A 21,645-nucleotide genomic window follows, 5' to 3' on the forward strand; every position below is an offset into this window, starting at 1 on the left:
TTGCTAGACATGGCCCTCAGCCTCTCTGTACCTCAGTTTCCCATTTGTACATTGGGGACAACAGGGCCACCCTACCTCACAGGGTGGTGTGAGGATAAATACATTAAACAGTGTGAGGTGCTCAGATACGTAGCTAAGCTAAAACACAGGATAAGCTGGTCTTCCCCCTCACTTTGAAATAGCCAGTTGCTAAAGGTCAAAAGTTTTCAGCAGGTAGATCTGAAAAAGCCCTTGTAGACCATCTAGTCTGTTCCCCTGCCTGAACGAAATCGATTTTGCCTGTAGCGAACATAACAGCTAGTAATAGACTGATCTCGGCTTTTATAGCTTTAAAAAGAAAAGGGTTGTTACTTAAACACAGTGGAGTTACTGCCACTTGCACCAACACAGGGGTGGCTCTTCTGAAGTTAATATGCGGCTCCTTGTATAGGCACCTACGCTGGGGCTGGAGCTACAGGCTCCAACTTTCCAATGTGCTGGGGGGTGCTCACTGCTCAAGCCCTGGCTCTGCCACAGGCCCTGCCTCCACTCCACCCCTTCCCACCCTCTCCCCTGAGCCTGCCATGCCCTCACTCTTTCCCCTTTCACCCCCCCCCCCCCCCCGGCCTCCTGCAGCCACAAAACAGCTGATCTGGAGATGCAGGGATGGAGGGGGAGGCGCTGATCGGCAGGGCTGCTGATGTATTACTGTGGCTCTTTGGTAATGTACATTGGTAAATTCCGGCTCCTTCTCAAGCTCAGGTTGGCCACCCCTGCACCAACACAATGCAGAACCACCAATGGAAGCATTATTGTAGGGCTGCTCATGAGTTCTTGGTGTCAACTTTAAGTACAGGGCAACAGGCCAAATTTTGGAGCTCCCCAACTTGAACATTGTCACTTTAAGTTGCAAGCATGCTGGTATCGTTGTTAGTAAAGTGTTAATAGTCCAGGTTATTTTCCACCAAAGTAAAGAGAAAGCACAGCTGAAATTGGCACAGGATTAAAATGTTTGTGATAACCCCTCTTAATAGATCAAGGGCCTAATTCTGACCTCACCTTGATTTTACTAAAATTCTAGCTGGTGTAAAGAGTTTAGGGAGTCCATTAACTGCACGCATTTAATCAGCTCCAGTAATTCACAGCCAATGGTACTAGACTTTAGGGCATATTTGTTTAAAAAACAGTGCATGCAAATGTGTGTTGCTTGATAGATCAGATCTTTCAAAAATCCAACAGAGGAAATGGATGCTAGTATGATAAAGCAGGAAATGTTTACTGCCAGGAAGAGAACAAAATGGTTTGAAGGTCTAGATGTTATTTTATGGCACTTATATTTATTAATCTGATTCCCTACCCACCTCCATAGCTGATGCAACTGCCTTAGGTAGAAAGTCAAGGGAATTAGCAACATGCTGCTCCATTTGTCATCTAAAGAAATCCCATTCTGTATCAGACTAGAAATAAATTGCAAATTTCTAACACGGTGGGTATTTCACCATTGGAACAACTCACTTAGGAACTGTTGGGTTGTCGCTCAGCAACAGGCATTGAGCCTTCTTGTGGATAGAAATTCTGGTTTTATCTTGTTAGCAGGGTTAATGGGTTCCACTACTAAACCAATAACAGGAAATGAGCAGGGGGAGGTCTTCAGGATTGTTCTACAGTAGAATCTCAGAGTTACAAACTGACCAGTCAATCACACACCTCGTTTGGAATTGGAAGTATGCAATCAGGCAGCAGCAGAGACGAAAAAAGAAACAAATACAGTACAGTACTGTGTTAAATGTAAACTACTAAAAATAAATAAAGGGAAAGCAGCATTTTTCTTACCTCCATTCCCAAGGAGTTTGTAACTCTGAGGTTCTACTGTATTTGCTCTGGTCTAGAAGGCTACCCTGCCTAGCATAACTCCCTTTTACAGCTTTTATTCCTTGTACAAAGCCTATGCCAGTCCTTGATTTAATTTAGATTTACCAGACCAATTAGTTTGTAGGTCAGTCTGCAGTGGGGAGCAGGTAGGGGAAGCTGAGATGATGAATCTTTCATGAATGAGAATGTCACCTTTTTCATCCACCTGAGCATCTTATGTTCTGTATAAATATTTAATAGTAGGAACTGAAAATTATGGAACAGAAGTTAAAGTTTATTTGTAAAGGGGGGGGGGGGGGGAAGGACACAGAGGGACAGTCCAACCTTCCACTTCACAAAACATGATAGTCTCTTTTCATACAAGCAATCAGACAAAAATCTTTAACTTTTATTTTATTTTCAAACAAACACACACTGTGTAGGAAAAGTTAAGGTGTGTAAAAGAGAAAGAAGGCTATTTCTGTACAACTGTTCCACAGACACTCCCCCACCCCCATAAAATCCTTTTGCACAGAAGAATATAATTGTAAATTTTCTACAACAGTGTCTCAGTACAGCAGAGATTATGATAAATACATTTCAGTGTATTTGGATTTATAGTAAGAGGGATCCACCGAACAGCTATCGCTATGGCTTCCCAGTGCTCAGTTTCTTTAGCCGTGATACCTTTTCATATGCAATGCATTTCTTGCTTTAAAAAAAAAAAAATTTTTTTTAGGTAACATCAGAATAGCCCAGCTATTCTATCAGAGTGATTGTTTTCAACAGGCCAGCTGTGAAATCCATAGTTTGTGTAGGAGCTAGAATTTTACATCATCAACTTACTTATTTAAAAATCAAATTATTGGAAAACTGAGCCAGATTCTTGTGATAAGTCCTGTGCTTTTTTTTTTTTCCTCTTTGCCAACAGTTGATCTTTTCCAAATGTATGATAGCTGAGTAAGTTCATTCAGCAAAGCATCCCTCCTTCTTACCCATTCTGCCATTTTTTTGCTTGTAGCTTAAAAAAAAAAATTAAAAAAAAAAATATCCACAGATCCTCCATTTCTTGCACACCGCAAACTTCCATGGGAGTTTGGGGCGCTCAAGTGATGGAGGTCCAGGACCCAGTTCTCCAAAACAGCCAGGAAGTAAAAGAGTTCTCCAGAACTCTTTCAGCAAAGAGAGGATTTAGCAGAGCAGAGAAAGCCATCAGGCTTCTGCAGCATTGAATGAGAGAGTTGTTTTTCAGGATTATTTTATCCACAGGGATTCTGGTCTCTGCCTAAGACTGTTCCAGATCTCTCTTTTCCATTTGATTTGCCCAATTGCTTCTGCTCATTGGGAAACTCTTGAGGATAAATAAATGCACAAGTACAGGTGCCTTGCTGCCTCCTACTCATGTGTGAAGAAATGTCCTTGTCATTCTCCATCATCCTGCACCATGTGCAGTTATTTAAAGCATGTAAAGTCACTGCCATTCTGGCAATATTTGCATTCATGTAAATGAGTGCACAACATGCAGGACAACAGAGAATCAGGCCCCTCCTGCCTCTTGTGGCTTCAGGCTTTTAGTGCTAAAGCTTGTTCCCAGTGGCAAGACTCCCATTGACTTCAATGGGGCAGGATCAGGGCCTTAAAATGAGCATCTCACACTTGGCCCTTGACTCCAGTAAGAGCGGGGTGCTTGTTAATGTCAATGGGAAGTTTGGTTCGCTTAAAGACTGCAGAATATTGGTCCTTACTTTGTGTTTCTCAGCACAAACAGACATGCAGAGCATGGTAAGAAAGGGTTTTGCACGGATACCACGGACCAGAGAGGTTGGTAGGGAGGGGATGATTTTCATTTAATAGTGACCTGTCAGGTTAAATTGGGATCCAAAACTCAGGTTTTGTTTAAAAATAAGCTTTTAAAAACCAATATCCACCTGTAGATAGAAAATAAAATTTAAAAAATTGAAACAATTAAAAAACAAAAACCACCACATAAACATTACATCCCCCTGCAGTATTTGGGTTGCAATACACTGCAGTGTTGGCTAGTAGCAGTGAACATAAAACTGAAACTGACTAGAAACCAAAAGGGGAAAATGACCTATTTTCACTGTCAAAGCTGAGAGAAACATACAAAGTAATCAAAACTACATAAATAGTGAAACGTGAACTTGACTTTTAATTTTTTTTTCCAGTTACAATCATCTAACAATACAGAAATTCATGTTGTGAGGTTTTAAAATATGATTTAACCTGACAGTGATTTTTTTAAAAAGTCACAGGGCCAGATTTGATTTCTATCAGCGGGGTATACCTGGAGCAACTCTTCTAGAGTCAGATGCCAGATCTGCAGCTGTGTGAGTGATCGAGATTAGGTTGTAACTGGCAGTTAAAATCTTCTTCTAAAAGCTTGCAAAAATAGATGTGCCTTTTGCAACAAACAAAATGGTGTGTTTCCTACTCTGTTGTGTGAAATGTCACCAATTCAAGGCCAGGTTCTGCCCTCACTTAAACTAGTGTAAATCCAGTGTTGTCATCAGTATTATTCTGGATTTTACACTGAGTTAGATGGAGGCACTCTGCATTTCCACAAATCTAAAAGAAGCGTGCTTGTTCCTCTGACTGGAACCTGGTCTGCTGACCAATAATGCCCCTTCACTTTGTAGGAACACTAGCAGGCAAACGAGATGCTTTTGCAACAGGCTTTCAGAGCCTCAGCTAAACAGTAGCTTTATGTAAGTTTCTAGCTTTCAATGTACAAACAGGACTAAAAAAATAAAAAAAATGCAGAGACTGTCAGGATCTTAACCGTACATCAGACAGACTCCAGTTCAGGGCAAACCATTTTAACCCCTCCCCACCTCACCTCAGTATGTGCTCATAGAAAGGATGGCAGCATCTCCATTTCGACAAACTGTTCCATGTCAACAAATGCATTTGGCAGTTCTAAAGACACCCTCCCTCAGGATAGCACAAAAGTTTTAGTTTCAGGTTTTGGAAAAACTGAATCAGCATCTGCAGTTCATTTATAAAATACCAAGGAAAGCAACACAGTACAGGAGGAAAACCAATGGAAGAGCACGGACTAGCTTTCTGCAGAAGAACTGATTTATCTCCATAGGTCAGCTTTCACAGCTTCATCCAGAATATCTTCTGCTTTCAATGCAAATCAGGCCTAAAACTTTTCAGAAACTGGCGAAAAAGAGCGTAGCACATGAAGCAAAAAACAGAGAATGCAATACACAGTTTCCTTCTCACCTTTGACCAGAGTGTGCATGTATATAGCTAAGCAACGATACACAAAGAGGTGTGGTTGCAATTTACTAACTCACAAGCATGTTGGGACATACAAATATGAAACAACTGGGAGCGCCTACAGTTCCCAACACAAACTTAGATTATTTTTCCTAATTTTGGGGTGAATTTAATGCTGATAAAAAGGCACCAGATTGGGACCTTTGGAGACCAACATCTTCCCTCCCGCTGGGACAACAGCAAGACAAGCTTCCCACAACACATAGCCCAGCTAGTGTCTTTCACTCTGTTCCAGAGGGGAATCCAGTTGCCGTAGCGCATTCAAACCTGCGCCTTGCCTTAGAGACTACCAGAAATTGTAATAGCAGTGTGTGTCACTGGGGCAGAGACTCACCAAACAGCTGTTAGATGGCCAACAATAGCTTTCCATGGCTACTGACATGGGCTGAATTTGTAGGAGCAGCCTAGAATTTAAGAAGCTCCGTATCCCACTACCAGGTCCCACAAGCCATCTGGCCCTTCACAAAACAAGGCTGTTTAAAAGGGGAGGCTAGCAAGCTCTGCAGTCCTTGGCTACTTCTCAGTTATCGTGCTCTCAATCCAAGCCACTTGGTAAACCACACTGATGTTTATACTCTGTACCAAACCATAGCAGCTCTCGTCCACTGTATCGATAACTTACTGCCACTCTCATTGATAGGAATCCTGAAGCAGAGCTGTAGTGACAGTTAGCTGCACATCCAGTCAGGCCCCAATGATTCATTTGCTGTTCCAAGATTTAGTCCTTCCCTTTATGGCCGACGTCCTGCTTTGTACAGCTATGCACCAAATTCTCTGCCAGCTTACACCCTGGGCAGCTCCTGTTCTCACGTGTATGGTCAAAAATCAAGGGTTACTGCACTTAGCTCAGTGGGAGTTACTCCAGTAAAGAGATGAATTGGGCCCATTGCCTGTAAGCCAAAGGCAATGGGGAGCAATGCCCCCCATAGATGAAAGACAAAACAGCTGCTTGCTCTTCTGGGGAATGTACCAGGGGACTAGTTTCAAAGGTGAATGTAGGGGAGAGATCCAGAGACAAACACTTTGAAGAGACTTTTCAATTCCCAGAGCATATTTCACTTAGAGCGAGTTGCTGTCAAAGCAGCCTTATTCCCCTTGGCTGTGGATGTGTTGGAATTGTTGCAGCAGGCGGTGTGTGCCTTATCCTTCGGGCCCCAATTCTCATTATTGAAAGCTTTATGGTCACATTATTAAAAGCCTGCTCCATAGCTCTTTGAAGCCAACAGGCTGTCCTCCTGTTCATCAACAGGCTTTGGACTGGGCCTTAAGAGAACAATTCTGACTGTATCCACAGTGACTTTGGATGGGATCAGTTCCTGGCATGAGTACACTTTAGAGGAAACATATTGCAGGTAGAGTTTCGTGAAGACGGATGCTCTCTCCTGGAGGACACCTCAATCAGAAAGAGGTAGTAACCGTAATTCTTCAGACGTGTTTGCGGCGTGATACTGAATCATCGCTAGGCAATTCACCTTTAGGGGTTTGTCTCCGGGGCTATTGTGTATTTCCACAGTATTAGAACAGTACTGCCGAGATATAGCTGAGGACTTCTAAATTAGCTTTCTGTCTTAAAACGGAAACAAAAAACCCACCTATGTGTGTGTTTGTACCACACTGGCATCTCTAACAGAAATATGGAGGAAGATCCCCTTTCAACCATGACTGTAGTTTATACGCATCACCTCTTACAGGACTGGTCTCGTCACAGAAAACTGTTCCACACACTGCATGAGACAGGTCTTAAAGCCGCAGGCCAAAGTTGTTCAAAAGTGACTTAGGATTTTAAAGGGGCTGTTTTTCAGAGGCGCGCCTCGCTTTCTGAAAATCAAGCCACATTAAGGTGTCTCCAAACTGAGGCCCTGAAGATCGCTATTCAGTTCTGAAGATATTGGCCATTAATATGTCCTCCTAAGTACGCTGTTGATTGCTGTGTTGTGCATTTCATCGTGCACCTGAAGAAGTATCGAGACCACTGGGTAAATCCATTCCTTCTAAAAGTCCTGTTATATAGCACAGACAGCTCTTTGCAGAATGCTAATCCTCACAACATCCCTGTGAGGTAGGCACGTTATTATGAGCTGGGGAAACTGAGGCAGGGAGGCCACCCTTTTGAAAAATAGTCTACTAACTTTGGGTGTTCAACTTGCGACATCAAGAGCCTGATTTTCAGCTGGGCCACGTCCCCGAACTTCAGAAGCTTGGCACCTGTGAAAATCAGCCCCCGAGGTGCCTCCAAGTTGGGCACCCAAAATTGGTGGAGACCTTTTAAAACGTAGGCCTAAGGCCTTGACTCGGGAAAGCACTTAAGACCAAGCTGCAAGAGGAATCTAAGTCAGAGGCAGGATTAGCACTCGGGAGTTCCGCTCTCGAACAGCTAGACCCTCTATCGCTCACGAATATTCCCATCTTAAAGCTCGGCTCATTAAGTTGCGTAGAGCCATGGACATCAATATTTTCTGGTTCTATTAAAAACCAGTTAAGCCGAACACATTGGTGTTAAACGAGTGTTTTGCTCTGACAGCGATCCTGATCATCAGCCCCTAAATTGGATCAAATTCCAAAGAGGAAATCGTATAGCTTGAAGACCAGCACATGTTTTAGCAGTGTCCTTTCCCCTCCCACTGAAGGTGGGACCAAGCGATGCTCTGACAGTTTCATGGGCTGATTTTTGATTCTTCACGGCAGCGCTGAAAGACTGTTGAATAGACTGGTGCTTGGCTGTTATTTTTGTGCTTATAGTCAGGAATAGAGTTAGAGAGCTCTGAAAAAAAACGAACAACAACCGCAAAACACAAGCTGCTGGGATTCACACTGGGGGGAGCCATTAGGAGAGGAGCTTTCAGTATTAAAAAAAGAAAAAACCCACATTGCACTTTCAATGAAACTTATTAGATGCTGAGAAAACATGTAAAAAAAAAAAAAATCAAAGTTTGGGATCAGTTTGCATAAGTTATTGAGTGAATAAAGCGCTAAATATTTGTATTTCCGCCTGTCTGGCAAACAGGCAATTCAAGTGTGGGCTGTTGATGTAGCCTGGAACCTGCAAAGTGAAACAGATTAAAGTAAGAGTTAAAATGTGGTGGCAGAGAAGAAGAGTGAATTGCTAGAAGTGGGTGAATTTCATCCCTGTGCAGAAGGTCAGCACAAGGGCTTATGCGCCACTTAAACCAATCTTGCCTGGAGTCTGAGCTGCCCCTAGAGTTGGTGAAGACACAAAGGACTAGCCAGGGAGCATGGACAGGCTTATCAGTTACAGTGGCCGTCTTTAAAAATGAAAGCGGACATGTCTAGCGCTTATGCTTGAGAAGCAAACTTTCTAAATGTGACCAGAGCATCTGTCTGCCTGAGTTTGCAGAGAGCTGGAAATGTTCTCTCAGATTTGTCTGTGCTGGTGCTAACTCAGATGCCAAGGAAGATACTCCAGATGGCAATATCATTAACTATTTCACTGTTCAAAGCATGTAAGAAAGGAGAAGGAGCATGGGACGTGCCAGAGACTAGACTTGGGGAAACAGATGTCTGCATTAAGTTATATCTGCCTTTAACGCCAGCTGAGGGTGGGGTACAGATAGGGAAGAGTGTGTGTTTGATTCGGTTACTGAAGGGGCAGGATTTCAGCTTCCAAAAGTTTGGGAATTGCTGACTGGAGCAGTGCCTGGGGCCTTGTGCTGATTTTCAGCAGAGGGATGAATTTCACCCCCTATAAGAAAGGAACTTAGGAGGTGGCATATGGTTTGGTCTTTTATTTTCCCCCCAGCTTTATATTATGATCTAAGCAGTTTGTAGGGGTGTGCTTTCTCTGTTCATCTGGAGATCGGACTGCTGGAGTAATCATATGAAATGATTAGGACGGAGCTGGGGAGGATTATATTTTAAGGCCAAGCTTTTCAGAAGTACCCAGCCCAACTTGAGATACTACGAAGGTGCCCATTTTACTTTTAAAAGGTGAGGGTCCCGCAGATTCTGAATAGCCACACCCCCTTTAGGGTATATCTACATTGCACACTCAGCCCGGCTTCTGACTCGGGTTTGAGCCCAACCTGCCCTCCCTGCAATCCACTCCCAAATTAGTCTGACTTGGGTCAGCCAGCACTCAGGATCCAGGTACTAGGACTCTGCCAAGGAGGGTGGGTTAGAGCCAGAGTCCCACTGTGACTCGAGTCTGCAGCTTGAGCTGACCTGAGTTAGAAGGTCTGCGTAGTGCAATATGGACACATTAAACACGGCTGTGAGACCTGGGTCCAGGAATTATAAGCCCAGGTTTACAGTGCAGTGGGGACGCTCAATTATGGGCTTGGAAGCACTGAGTCCACAAGCCCAGATCCTGCAGACTTGGGCTAACTGTGCGATGTAGACATACCCTTAGAGTGCCTCAAGTTGGACAGCCAAAAATTAAGGCATCCAAGATCACTGGGCATTTGGAAAGTCTCAACCTACAGGTTCCAAGGCTGGGATTTCAGTGAGATTCAGGCCTCAAACCCCAGCCCTAATGTGAAACCTACCGGACCTCAGTGTGTAATGCCTACTAGCAGTAAACGGAAAAGTGATCAGTCCAGCGGCTGACTGATTTTACATCTGGACCTAATCAGATTAATTGATTGAGATAGTATGTTCTGTGCAGTCATCATGCAGAAGGGGGAATTTCCTCTCCCAAAATTCACAGAGATAGCAAGGTACTTACACTCTGTTGCTACACTCCACTTCTAGAGCTACAAAACTCTGGAGCTACTCCATTGTCTCTCCCGTCCGCCTTTGGATCTCATCTCTTGAACAGCGCCTGTCTGCAGAGAGCGAGAGAGAGAGAGAGAGCGCAACTTAAAACATGGTCATTTAAAACTGCGCCTCTAGGATATTTTTGTGCAAAGGGGTAGAACATTTGTGTTAGTGACGGCCTAGCTAAGAACTGCTACCAAGCTGTACTGCGCATGGATTAGAAAAAGCTGCACTGAAATCAACCAGCATCTACTGAGAATGTGTTTTTGGTCGCCTGACAAAGCTGCCATGGAGTGGTTTGAGCTGAGTTCTGCAAGCTAGAACTCCTGAATTCCTTCCTTCAGGCTACCGCAGGGCCTGTAGGCTAGTTGAGAGGCGGGAGCTTAGAGTTACAACTCCTGGGTTTCATACCCAACTCTATGAGAGAAGTGTGGTCCCATGGTTAGAGCAAGAGGCATTGGGAGTCCAGATTCCTGGGTTCGAGCCTCAGCTCTGCCACCGATTTGCTGTGTGATCTTGGCTAAGTGATTTTCGCCTGGCACAAAGATGGGGGATAGATAGTGCTGCCTTACCTGACAAGGTGGAAGACGGGCAGCACCAGAGAGTTTGCTTCCAAGCCCTTCATGGTGGAGAGGAGCATAAAGGGAAAAATCTGCATCCCTTCTCCCACTGGGAGTTTCCCTCCTCTGGGCAAGAACGCAAAGGACACAGAGGAGCCCTAATCATGGAGCTCGGAGGTGGTGGGGTGTCTTTAGCAAGGCCATAGCTGGCTTTCCGCAGAGGGGTTCTCTGGCTCTGTGGGATCTCAGATATGCCCTCTCTGGTTCCTATCCTGCCCTACATGCCAGATGGCTTCTCTGCTCGGTTGCATGTGTCATTTCCCACCCTGCCACTGCATCAAGAGAACCCTGGATCTGGCAGCCACTCTAACACATGGCTCACTACAAGCACCGAGGCTGTCTGCTCAATCGGAGGATCTTTGCTACCGAGCTATGGTGGGAGAAGAGACACTGGCTGTTTGTTTCCTGCCCCTTCTGTGCTCAGCGCCTGGTCCAGTTCCTATCTGGCTTTTCCCACCTGCCAGGGCAGGGCTGGCTGGGGCTCTTTCTTAGCACACCACCCGGGTGCTGCTGGGACCGGAAAGCATTTCTGCAGATAGTGTCCACTTAAATCAGGTTTAAGGGTGGAAGGTGAGATGGTATATCAGGAGGATGCGATTTTAAAGCCCAATATCCCAACCCACCGGCACCCCTCTCTTGGGAGTCTGATGGGAGAAAGAGCGGGCACCCTAGTGAGGCAGTTTCTCCTTACCCTCCACCTAGCTTAATGTGGCGGTGTTGGATTCATCTCTTCTCCTCCTGCATCCTAGTTTTGTGTCTCCTGCCACTTCTCTCCCCTCAAAATTCAGGCAGCTGCTCATTAAGCTCAGCCAGCTGAGATGTTGCTTATGTTTTATGCTGGTGGATCTTATAGAATAAGTGCTGAACAAGGAGATGCCATCCAACTTATTGCAGAGCCTGTGATATTCCTTTAATACCTTCAAGATGTACCTGCCTGGCTTTGTTTCTTCAGCTGCAAGGGAGCCATACAAGCACCATTAACCCTGGGTCATGGTCATAGACCCCAAAAGAGATTGTTAGCAGGCTAACAAACTTTGTTCAGCATTAACATTTCTGCACATTTCAGGAGAACCAATGACCACAGCAGACAGAACTAGCCATCAGGACTCCTGGGTTCCATTCCCAGGTCTGGGAGGGAGCAACATCTAGTGGTCAGAGCAGTTGGGCCTGGGAATGGAACTCAGGAGTCCTGACTCCCAACTCTACAGAAGTGTGAATGCGGCAAGTCACTTCCTCTCTGTAGCCCATCTATAAGGGGAGGCGGGAGGGAACAGGTCACCACAGACCCTCCTCGCAGCTGAGGGGATTGGAGGCAGTCGTTTATTCCTGTTTGTAAAGCGCATTGAAATCATCAGCTAGGGAAGCACCACGTGAAGATAAATGATTAGCATCAGTGCAAAGCCATTGACCGAAAAAGCCCAAACTTTGGTTCCTCTAGAAGGAAACTCCAGTATGAAGGTCACTTGCAAAAAGACCCTGGGATTTTTAGTGCCGGCTGCACTACGTTCTGAGTGAGTTCACTGCCATCATTCACCACCCTTTTTCAGTGCGCACTGTGTCTGCATGCCTGGCAAGGGCAGGCTGGATCCCAAGAAGAATTACTCATGGACTTGTGCTTTCTCTCTCTATGCTTCCAGGCCCCACCCTTGGAGTTAAGCAGGTTTAATCAACTGGGCAGGAGCAACCTGGCAAAATACAACTCGTCCTCAGGCTGACCTGACACTCGCAAGTGGAAAAAGGAGTTATGTAACTGCTGCCCCCACCCTAGCTGCCCCCTCGGCTAGCTGCCGAGCGCCTTCCCTTCTCATGGGAGGTGAGGGCACTCGGAGCCATAGGGGAAGCGCAGAGCACCTGGCAGGATCAGATCCCAGCAGAACTCCAACTAGGAGAATATAAGGCAGCCAGGCAGCACCCTATAAGCCTGGGCAGAGCATGTGCCAATCTGCTGAGTTAACTTTGACCACATTTGTGTTTGCAGCACGTCTCCGCCTTGCTGCAAAACAAGATTATACTGGCTCCAGCCGAATCTGTGGGTTAGCTGCCTCCGCCCAGTCCCAGCACGGCCTTAACTGTGGCCTTTCTTGCAGGCGGACCTATTCTATCACTTTTCCCAAGTGAAACTGTTTGATCATAAAAACAAACATGCCCGGTTAATCCCCAGTCTTAGGGTTCATTAGTTACGCTCAGACCCTCCAAGCCCAGTTCCCACAACTCCACCACTCTCCCCGCCACCGCATACCCGAGAATAAAGATCAGGCCCAGTTATCTTCTGGCCAGCGCATCTGCCTTTGCACAGCCCATACCCAACGCTTCCCAACCTTTGGCCTCTGCCTTCCCTGGGGCTGCTTCTGCAAGATGCTAAGGGACTTGGACTTGGGCAGCCCTGAGGGGGGAAGCGCTGCTTCTTTCCAGCCGCTGGCTGCGCAGCTGCCCCTGCTTCTCCCGAGTCCTCCGGTCCGTGCTCCCAGGGCCACATTCTGAAAGGGGCTTTAGAGCTGCAGGCCAGGGCCCCGGGGAATCGCAGCTCCCAGAATAGTGGCCATGGGGGTGGTGCTGCACTGCGCAGAACCACCTGCACATCCCCTGCACCAAACAGGAGCTGCCCCAGGTAAGTGCTCTGTACCTCCTTCTTGCCCCAGCCCTGAGCCTTCTCCCGCACCCCCACCCTGAGCGCCCTCCCACACCCTAACTCCCTCCCAGACCCTGCACCCGACCCTGAGCACCCGCTGTATCACAAAGTGTTAAACCAAGATTTTCAAAAATAATAAAGCATATTCAATCACATTGCTCTCACTAAAAATATTTATTTTTTTTTTAGCGAGAACAAAAAGGTTTTTTGTACCGTTACATTTTTTTAAAAAAATTATTTCATCTTTATAATTTCTATTTTGTGTGTATGTTTTATAATTTACACAGTATATTAGTACATGTATATAATTTATACATAAATAAATATATATATATTGGGGGTGCGTGCTCAAAAAATTTTTACTGATAGGGGTGCACAATCAAAAAAGTTTGGATACCACTGATCTAGAGCATACCAACTGGGATGGGGGCTGTATGAAATCAGAGGATACCTTCTTTAACATTGTCTTTCAGTGACCTGAACCAAGAGGGAAGGTCCCCTACGGTCAGGAATGGAGACAGTGGAATAAGAGAGTTCCTGAAGAGGCTGCAAAAAGAGGATAGTTGTTTGGCCATAAAAATCCGTGAAGTGGCAAAGGAGAAATGGAATTAATCCAGGGCAGTCTCCTGCATGGTGCAGGCCAGGAGGTCAGACTAGGTGATCGCGGTGGTCTCTTCTGGCTTTAGAATCCAAGAACCTGCGAATGGTGCTGACGTCAGTCACTGGTGGAAAGAGCCACCTGGGAACCTCTGTAGTTGGATTCCTTATCCTTGCTCAGGTAGGACTGGCTTCTTTGTTTTACACGGGGTCCCATAAATCAATAGAAGCTGGGTGATGGGCTGGAGTTGGTGCTGGGCAGCACCTTGTTAAAGTTCTCAGCAGATTGAAGGACAGTTTTCCTTGCTCTGAATGATCAAGGTCCCATTGAACCATCTCTGCTAGGTCTGATTGCCTTGGAGGTCCAAGCTTCTTCTGAAGAGTAAATGTTATGCCCTTGGAATACACCAGCTTACGCGCGCACACACACACACACACACACACACACACACACACACACACACACACACACACACACACACACACACACACACACACAGTCTCTCGGAGGATCCTCTAGATTGCCTACATGGTCTTTACTTCACTGAGCCCTGCTTTTACCCCATTCCCATCTCAAACCACTCTGCTTTCTGTGCACTCAGTACGTTGATCATGGGAAAACCTAGAGGGGTTCCAGAGAAAAGCACTTCATACCTGTTTGTTGGCCCAGCCCTGTGGCTCTCTTCCTTGGCTGTGCTTCCCAGGAAGTGTTTTTGTTTAAGTGAGAAAACAAATGAGAAGAGTCAGTGGCAGTGTTGCAAAGAAAATCCAGGAGTCCAGAATCCCAGTCCACACTCTGAATGGACTCAGGAATGTGGACAACTAGACCCAGAGCCGCAAAAGGAGTAGTCAGCCATGCAGAAAGAGTTGCTCGGGCCCGCTCTGTCCAAGTGCATTTAGAGGAGATTTAAAAAAAAAAAAAAAAAAAAAACCTACAGCTGACCCATCACATTACCTTTGTTGTGAAACTCTCTCACCCTTGAGCCTGCCAAATTAAACACCCTGCTGCTAGGATTTGCAAGTCACAGTCAAGAGCGATTTCACCAAGGCTGCGAGCAACTTCCCGTCAGCTGCAGGAAGGACACCCAACATGTCACAACAAATATCTCCTGTGTCGCTCTTCAGAACGTGACACTCTCCTCCTCCAGGAAGCTTGGTGGCAAAATGTTTACTGCTGGGGGAGCGTGGTGGGGAGGGAAATGCCCCCTTCTTCTCCTTTACAGGTCATGGCTTGAAACTACACAGCCAGCACAGTAACAGCCATGACAATGGGCAGCGGGGATCAATGCAGCACTGGCAGCTGTCCCACGGAACCGCTCCTCCAGCGGACAGTGCCCGATCTAAGAGAACACCATACTGGCAGCGTGGCTGAAGCCTGTGTGTCCACCGAACAAGGGACACCAGCCTTGATGGCTTCCCCCTCCATCCTTGCTCAGTCCTGACCTGCGAGGCTGAGAATTTGGGGTCCATTCAGTCCGTGGCCTATGCTGCCATCAGCACTAGTGACACTAGGTTTTGTGATAGGGATGCTTGTGCTCCAAGACCTGACTAGAGCCACCAGCTCCATCCGCATTGGAGCTGCCAGTCAGCTGCCTGCAGCCAGTCGCCACCACCCAGGACTGGATTTGAACCGATGATCCAGCGGGGATAAGCCTCGTCACCTACGTTTCCTTGAACCACCCAGTTCGGAAGGGAGACACCTCTGAAGTCACCCGGGGGCAGCTGTAGTGGCTGGTTCTACCCATGCAGAGTCAGTGCGACGTGCACAGGGTGTGGAGCACTGCGGCTATTCTCGGTGCCGTTACCACTCTAAAGCAAACATGCGCTTGTGAGGACAGACCAGAAAAAGGACTTTTACGGGCCGCCTCTTTGGGAAAGCCCCGGTAGATTTTTCTGCTGTGAGTGGACAGGTTGCTACCTGAGCATTATCTCTGTCTTGCCGATAGAGAAAAGGAGGCTCAGAAAGGGGAAGTGCTCAAGCCAGTGGCAGGGCAGAGATTCCCAGAACTCCCGACGCCCACTCCCGTGCTTACTCAATTCAAGGAGGCCGTATCTGTGCAGCGCAGGGACTTCTTGCCAAAGCAGAGAATCAGCGTCTAACGTGGCGCGTGGCTTTATGCCACGGAGAAGCCTGTAAAAGCCGAGAAGCCCCAAAGTCCAGAAGGATGTGAGAGAATCTGTCTTCCTGACGCAAACTGTACTCCAAATTCCAGAGCCACATCTTAGTTAAGTGCCGCTGCTTAGGTACGTGCAAGCTTCTGCCCTGGCGAAGGCACATGCCATGCTGCAGGGAGGCAACGTTCCCTGATGCCGTGCTGTGGTGCTTGATGAATCCAGGCTTTGGGAATTGCAGTGAGCACTTTAGAAGAGAGCACAGGGCACTTGGACGTAACAGCTGGGGCACAAGGAGGCTCTTACGTAAAGATTTCCACTGCTTAAATAACGCAGACCAGAACACTGCAAGAGGCGCAGACATACGGGCAGAGAGAATGCCAGGCCAGGAGGAACAGACTCAAGAGAGCAGCAAGGGTAAACACTCCTGGGCATTTACTCTCGTCACTTTGGGAGTCTGGCTGCCATTAGAAGCTGCCTTTTTCCCAGCGTGATACCACAGCAGCTGCAATCAGCTGGGGTGCTCAAGCTAACAGCCTCCCCAGTATAGATGGGACAGGGCTGGTAGAATGGTGCCCTCCGTGAAGGGTCTTAGACCCTGGATCTTCCTCTCCCTGTTGGCCCAATGGAGGATCCCGCTGGTGGATGGAGAGGCCGCGCAGGGTGCCCTAGAGATCAGGAGTGTCTTAGACTTCCCCTGCAGAAGGCTGGATAAATGAGATGGCTTGAGAGGGAGAATATAACTTGTGGCAGGTCAGGTGCCCATCTAGCTGGACCTTTGTGTCGCACACACAGGCACCGGACACATGGAAATAAACAAACTCGTTAGATCAGACTAAGCGCAAAATCCAGATCCTAATGGCAGAACTTCTACTGCCCTCCATGGGACCAGGGTTTCACTCTAAACCAGCAACTCAGAAGCCTGGGGTAGATGCTTCCCAGTCTGAAAAACAGCCAAACAGCCAGCGTTTTTCATTTGCATCTGATGAAGTTGGTTATATCCCATGAAAGTTTATGCCCAAATACATTTGTTAGTCTCTAAGGTGCCACAAGGACTCCTCGTTGTTTTTACCGATACAGACTAACACAGCTACCTCTCTTAAACCTTGTTTTCATTTGCAAGTCTCCTTGTGTCCCACCTCTTCCTCCTGCTGCTTGGCTCAGGCCATTTAGCCTCATGGCCCAAATCCCCCCCAGTAACCCTCAAGTCTCTCACCATCCTCTAGGAACATTTACTCAGGACCAGATCTGCCTGCGGTCCCTGAGGCCACCTCCAGTGGAAGCCTCAGCCCCACAGGCTTTAAGAAATTGAGGGGGGATAGATCCGAGTCCCTCCCTATGAAAGGGCACAGACTGTTGTGTTAGCTTTCACCCTGGCCTCCAAACACAGCTGCTGAGTCAAACAGATTCTGGTGCATGTGATTGATCTAGTGGTAGGCAGGCAGCAGCAAGCCTGGGTGTGTCGGGTCACAAGGAGGCATTTCCATACGCTTAACAGTGTCTTTAAAGTTACATATGTAAATAGGCTGGTAAAAATCCATTTGGTGTGGTGTCAGTTATTGTTTAATAAGTGGGTGTGTAGGCAGTCCTTAGAAGCATAAAGTTCACAGGCAGCCCACTAGAGGGGGCCTAAGAGCAGTAACAGCTACACCTTTCCATTAGTGAGGGAGGCCTCCTAGCAGCAGAATGCCAAGGAATTTTAGGACTGATCTACATGGGGACATGCAGGAATATTAATCTGAATTAACTGAAGGTGTGAATTTGAAGTAGATTTAAACAGCATTAAATCCCCATGAGGCCACTGTTATTCAGAACTAAGTGACCTTAATTCGGTTTAGTGTAATTCACTTTGAAAGTGAATTTAGCTAAACCAAATTAAGGCCACTTCAATTCACAGTGAGGGTGTTCACACAGGGGTTTAATGCAGTTTAACTAATCCACTTCAAATTCACACCTTTAGTTAATTCAGATTAATATTCCTGGATGTCCCCATGTAGACCAGCCCTCAGACTAACCCACCAGCCCAAGTGATTTACAAAGTGAACCCATGGCAGAGGTAGGAATTGCCTCTAGGTGTCCGGACATCTAGTTCTGTTCCTTAGGCACAAGGGTCTCCTCCATTCCTCCAGCTGCCCAGACTGTTATTAATTATCCCTATTACATAGACCCCAGTCAGTCAGGGCCCAGCTGTACTAGGTGCTCTACAAAACAGAGCCATCCCTCACTCCTCTAAACAGGAACATGGTCTCCACCCTGGGATCCCCTGCCAGAACTCCCCTCTCCCCGATTCTGCAGCATTAGAAGGTGAGTCGTGACCCCCAAATTAAGAACTCATGCACTAGACCACGTTCTCTTCCCATTTGTTCCGCACGCGCCCCATAGCATTTTGCTCGTCTGTCAAAGGCTCAGCACTGATCCAAGGGTGAAGTTCCCCTCCGCAGAGTTTTGAGTCACAAGCAGGACGTTCATTTTAGACAAAAGCAGCACAACAGCAGCTTCTCAGCTCTGACTGAGAGTTCATTTACTGTTTCCCATCCTGGACAATAAAATAATACCAATTCAGCAGCATTTAAGTCGGTCTTACAAAAGAGTCATGAAAATTTACCGGCCCAGCAAGCAGGAGAGTGGAGTTTTGCATGGCTGATGTACGTGTAGCCAGAAGGGGCTGCTCTAGGCAGAATTAGAGAGCTCTGTTTTGACTCAGTGGCAACCTCTCTGCAGCTTGCTGGGGGAGCACAAGAGCTTGTCTACATGGGGACATGCAGGAAAGTTAATTTGAATTAACGAACAGTGTGAATTTGAAGTGGATTAGTTAAACCACATTAAACGCCTGTGTGAACACCCTCATTTAAGGCCATTTTAATTCTAAATGAGGGTGTTCACACAGGCGTTTAATGTAGTTTAACTAATCCACTGCAAATTTACAGTTAATTTGGATCAACTTTCCTTCATATCCCTGTGTAGACAAGCCCTCCGTTTCTTCCCTGAAGTTGCAGTGTATTATTCTACAGATTTTCCTCTGCCCCAAATGAAGAAGTAAATGATACGGTACCATAGGAAGGCCCTCGTTAGCTGCCATATCACCTGATCCGATGTGCGTCAGGTGTACAAAATTCATTGGCTCCCCTATCATAGTACGGTCAATTCGCCTCCTCTTCTTTTTCTGCAGGGATAACAAAAAAAGAAGACTTAACAGACACAGAAATTAACATTAGTTTCCTGCTGGCAAAGAGAGATGCATCGACAGGCATTTGGGGCATGGACTGTGCCCACTGGGCTTTGTGGCAAGGGCAGTTAGTGGGTTAAATAATACACGTTTTGCCCCTTTGTGTGTTTTTTAAGGGCTCTCAAAGTGCTTTATATAGGAGGGAGTGTTTCATCGTGCCCGAGTTACACATGGGGAAACTGAAGCACAGACGGGGCAGGGACTTGGCCAAAGTTGCAGAGGAGTTGGTGGCAGCACCAGGAATAGAACTCCGATCCTAGCTGGCTGATTTCTAGAGCAATGCAGGCACCGATTCTGTGCTGTGTCTCTCGAGATGGGAAGGGGGCTCTGTGCTGCCTGAATTCTGACTCTCCTAGGTGCTGTTGGCCCCCGCGGTAAGTTAGAGCAGCTCTGGGGTTCCGGCCTGCACTTCTAGAGCACACAGCACTATGGGTCCTCCCACCCAGGTCAGGGGACAACACAGAACCACGTACCCCGCCCTGTGCTGCTCCTGCTCTGGGGAAATTCTCCCCAGGCCTCTAGCCACCTTTTCACAGTCCTTTTCCACTGCTGGAGTGGCATTCAGGGGCCAGACCGGAGCCCAGAATCAGTCCCCTGTGGGCCAGATTCTGCTGTCAGGTCCATTGCTAGAGTCGGAGTAACTCCCCTAAGTCCATGGAGTGAGGGCGGAATATATCCCAGAGCCCATGAAATGGAAGAAAGTTGGAGAGCGTGTGTGACAGATTCGTGTCAAGCACCCCCTGCCTCCAGAGCTTGAGTCATTAAGGTACCCAGAAAGCGGAAGCTCAGCCAGCCCACATGAGTTTGTCCCCAGAGTGGCTGGGGAAGGAGGGCATCTCAGATGGGAAGGACCCACAGAGACAGGGGATTCCTGGTAATCACATGAAATCAATCACCTGCCTGATCCTCATGGCTGAATCTTGCTCCATAGAAGATAAACCTAGCCTGGCCAAAGGCCCGGCTGATGTTCCCTGGCCCGAACATTCCTTCCTGGCCCCCAGACCTGGTGCTGGGGTAAATGAGTGTAGTAATGAGGCAGAAGATCCCCATGCCAGCCTCCAAGTTACAGCCTTGTGCCTGCCGGCCAGGTGCATTCCAAGGGGTTTTGCTCGTGGCTACTACCAAAGGCAGGCCAGTTAGGCCATGGGTCCGATCTGGCTTGGGTACTTCCTACGGATTGCAGGCAAACACAAGGAGAGGGAGACACATCCCAGCTGTAGAGTCAGAGTCAGAACCCCATCTGAGAAGACGTCAAAGGATTTTAAGATACCCCAGGTCAGGAGCTAAGACAGCAGCAGTGAACAAACCTTCCTGCCCTACCGCCAGCCCAAGAGTGGTCGCTGCAGCTGAACTTCCCAACCCACAACATGGGGGTGGGTTTGAGACTACGTCTACTGTGGAATGAAGGAGGGGTGTGGGGGGGAAAAATACCCCCACCATTCAAATAGGGTAAGTAAACCTAATTGCTCTGGAGAGGGAGGGGGACTTCCAAGCACTAGACACTCCAGCAATGGGTGAGAGACAGATCTAACCACGGCTTGTGAATGCAATGTGGCTACGCCTATGCTTGCAGCTAACCGCACTCGGCTGCCAATGGGACCTGCAAGCCCTGCATGAGATCTCCTGCTGGCCTGCAGCCTTCACTTCTCTGCCTCTGTCAGGCAGCAAACAGTGACTTCACCTCCCCCCCCCCGCCACGCTCCGGGTAAGTTTTGACAGGATGTCTGGCCACAATGCCCGCTAGCTGTAGAGACCGGTGCTTTGAAGCCAAGAACCCAGGCTGTAACTGTGAGGAAATGTTTCAAAATACGCTGTCCTTTCGACAGGAAGCGGAAGGATGGATGCAGAGCGCAGAAGGGCTGCAGCAGCAGCATAGGGATGCCCAGGTTGGAAGCAGCCCATTCCCTATCTAACCCTTTGGCCAGGCTCCCCTGGCAGCTTAGGGGATCCACATTGCATAATACAGGGCCAGGTTCTTTTCACAGTATCAGCATCGCTTGCATTGTGGACATTTTACATCATGCTGTGAAACATTCGGCATCAGCTACAGTCAGAGACAGGACTGGACGGACCATCACTCTGCTCTGGGCATGGGCTGGCTCCTCAGCTGGCATAAACCGCAGAGCTAGTCAAAAATGTTTCTAATCAAATGGTTTGCCACCAAAAAATGCTGATTCAGCAAAATCCAAACATTTCGTGGGAATGTATCGATTTAGTTGAAAATTGATGGGAAGTCATTGAAACATCTAATTTATAGGGGGCATTACGGTTGAAATGAAAATGTAGAATAAAAAAGTCAGAACAGACCACGCCAATAAGGTTGTTTTGATGTTTCTGAAACGACATCTTCAAAAAATTTCATTGTGCAGCAAAGTTTGAAATTTGGACGCTTTGTTCTCATTCGGGACAAAAGGAGGTTTCCTGAGCAGCTCTAATAAACAGACTTTCCTCCCCTGCGGAGCTACGCTACGATGGGACGCGCAGCCCGCATTAGCCACAAATGAGGGCCCACAAGGCCAATTAAATCATCTGGCCTCACCTGAGAGAAAAACGGGCCAGGGTTAACTGAGCTAGAAACCCAGCAGGGGAAGGGTTGGGCCAGTATTACA

General features: G+C 47.3%; 1 protein-coding gene across 2 annotated transcripts in view; it reads right to left on the minus strand.

Annotated features, from left to right (window-relative positions):
- Positions 1 to 2,218: 2,218 nt before the first annotated feature.
- CDC42SE1 (CDC42 small effector 1) overlaps positions 2,219 to 21,645 on the minus strand; it is a 55,186-nt gene continuing 35,759 nt past the window's right edge. For both annotated transcript variants that reach the window (XM_007068106.4, XM_043535104.1), the window contains exons 3-5: positions 18,863 to 18,973; positions 9,821 to 9,920; positions 2,219 to 8,179 (exon numbers count right to left, since the gene is read on the minus strand). In XM_007068106.4, the coding sequence (XP_007068168.1) occupies positions 9,849 to 9,920; positions 18,863 to 18,973 (183 nt within the window). In that variant the 3' untranslated portion in view covers positions 2,219 to 8,179; positions 9,821 to 9,848. The remainder of the gene's footprint in view (positions 8,180 to 9,820; positions 9,921 to 18,862; positions 18,974 to 21,645) is intronic.

This window comes from Chelonia mydas, chromosome 24, assembly GCF_015237465.2.
Source record: "Chelonia mydas isolate rCheMyd1 chromosome 24, rCheMyd1.pri.v2, whole genome shotgun sequence".
NCBI lineage: Eukaryota > Metazoa > Chordata > Testudines > Cheloniidae > Chelonia > Chelonia mydas.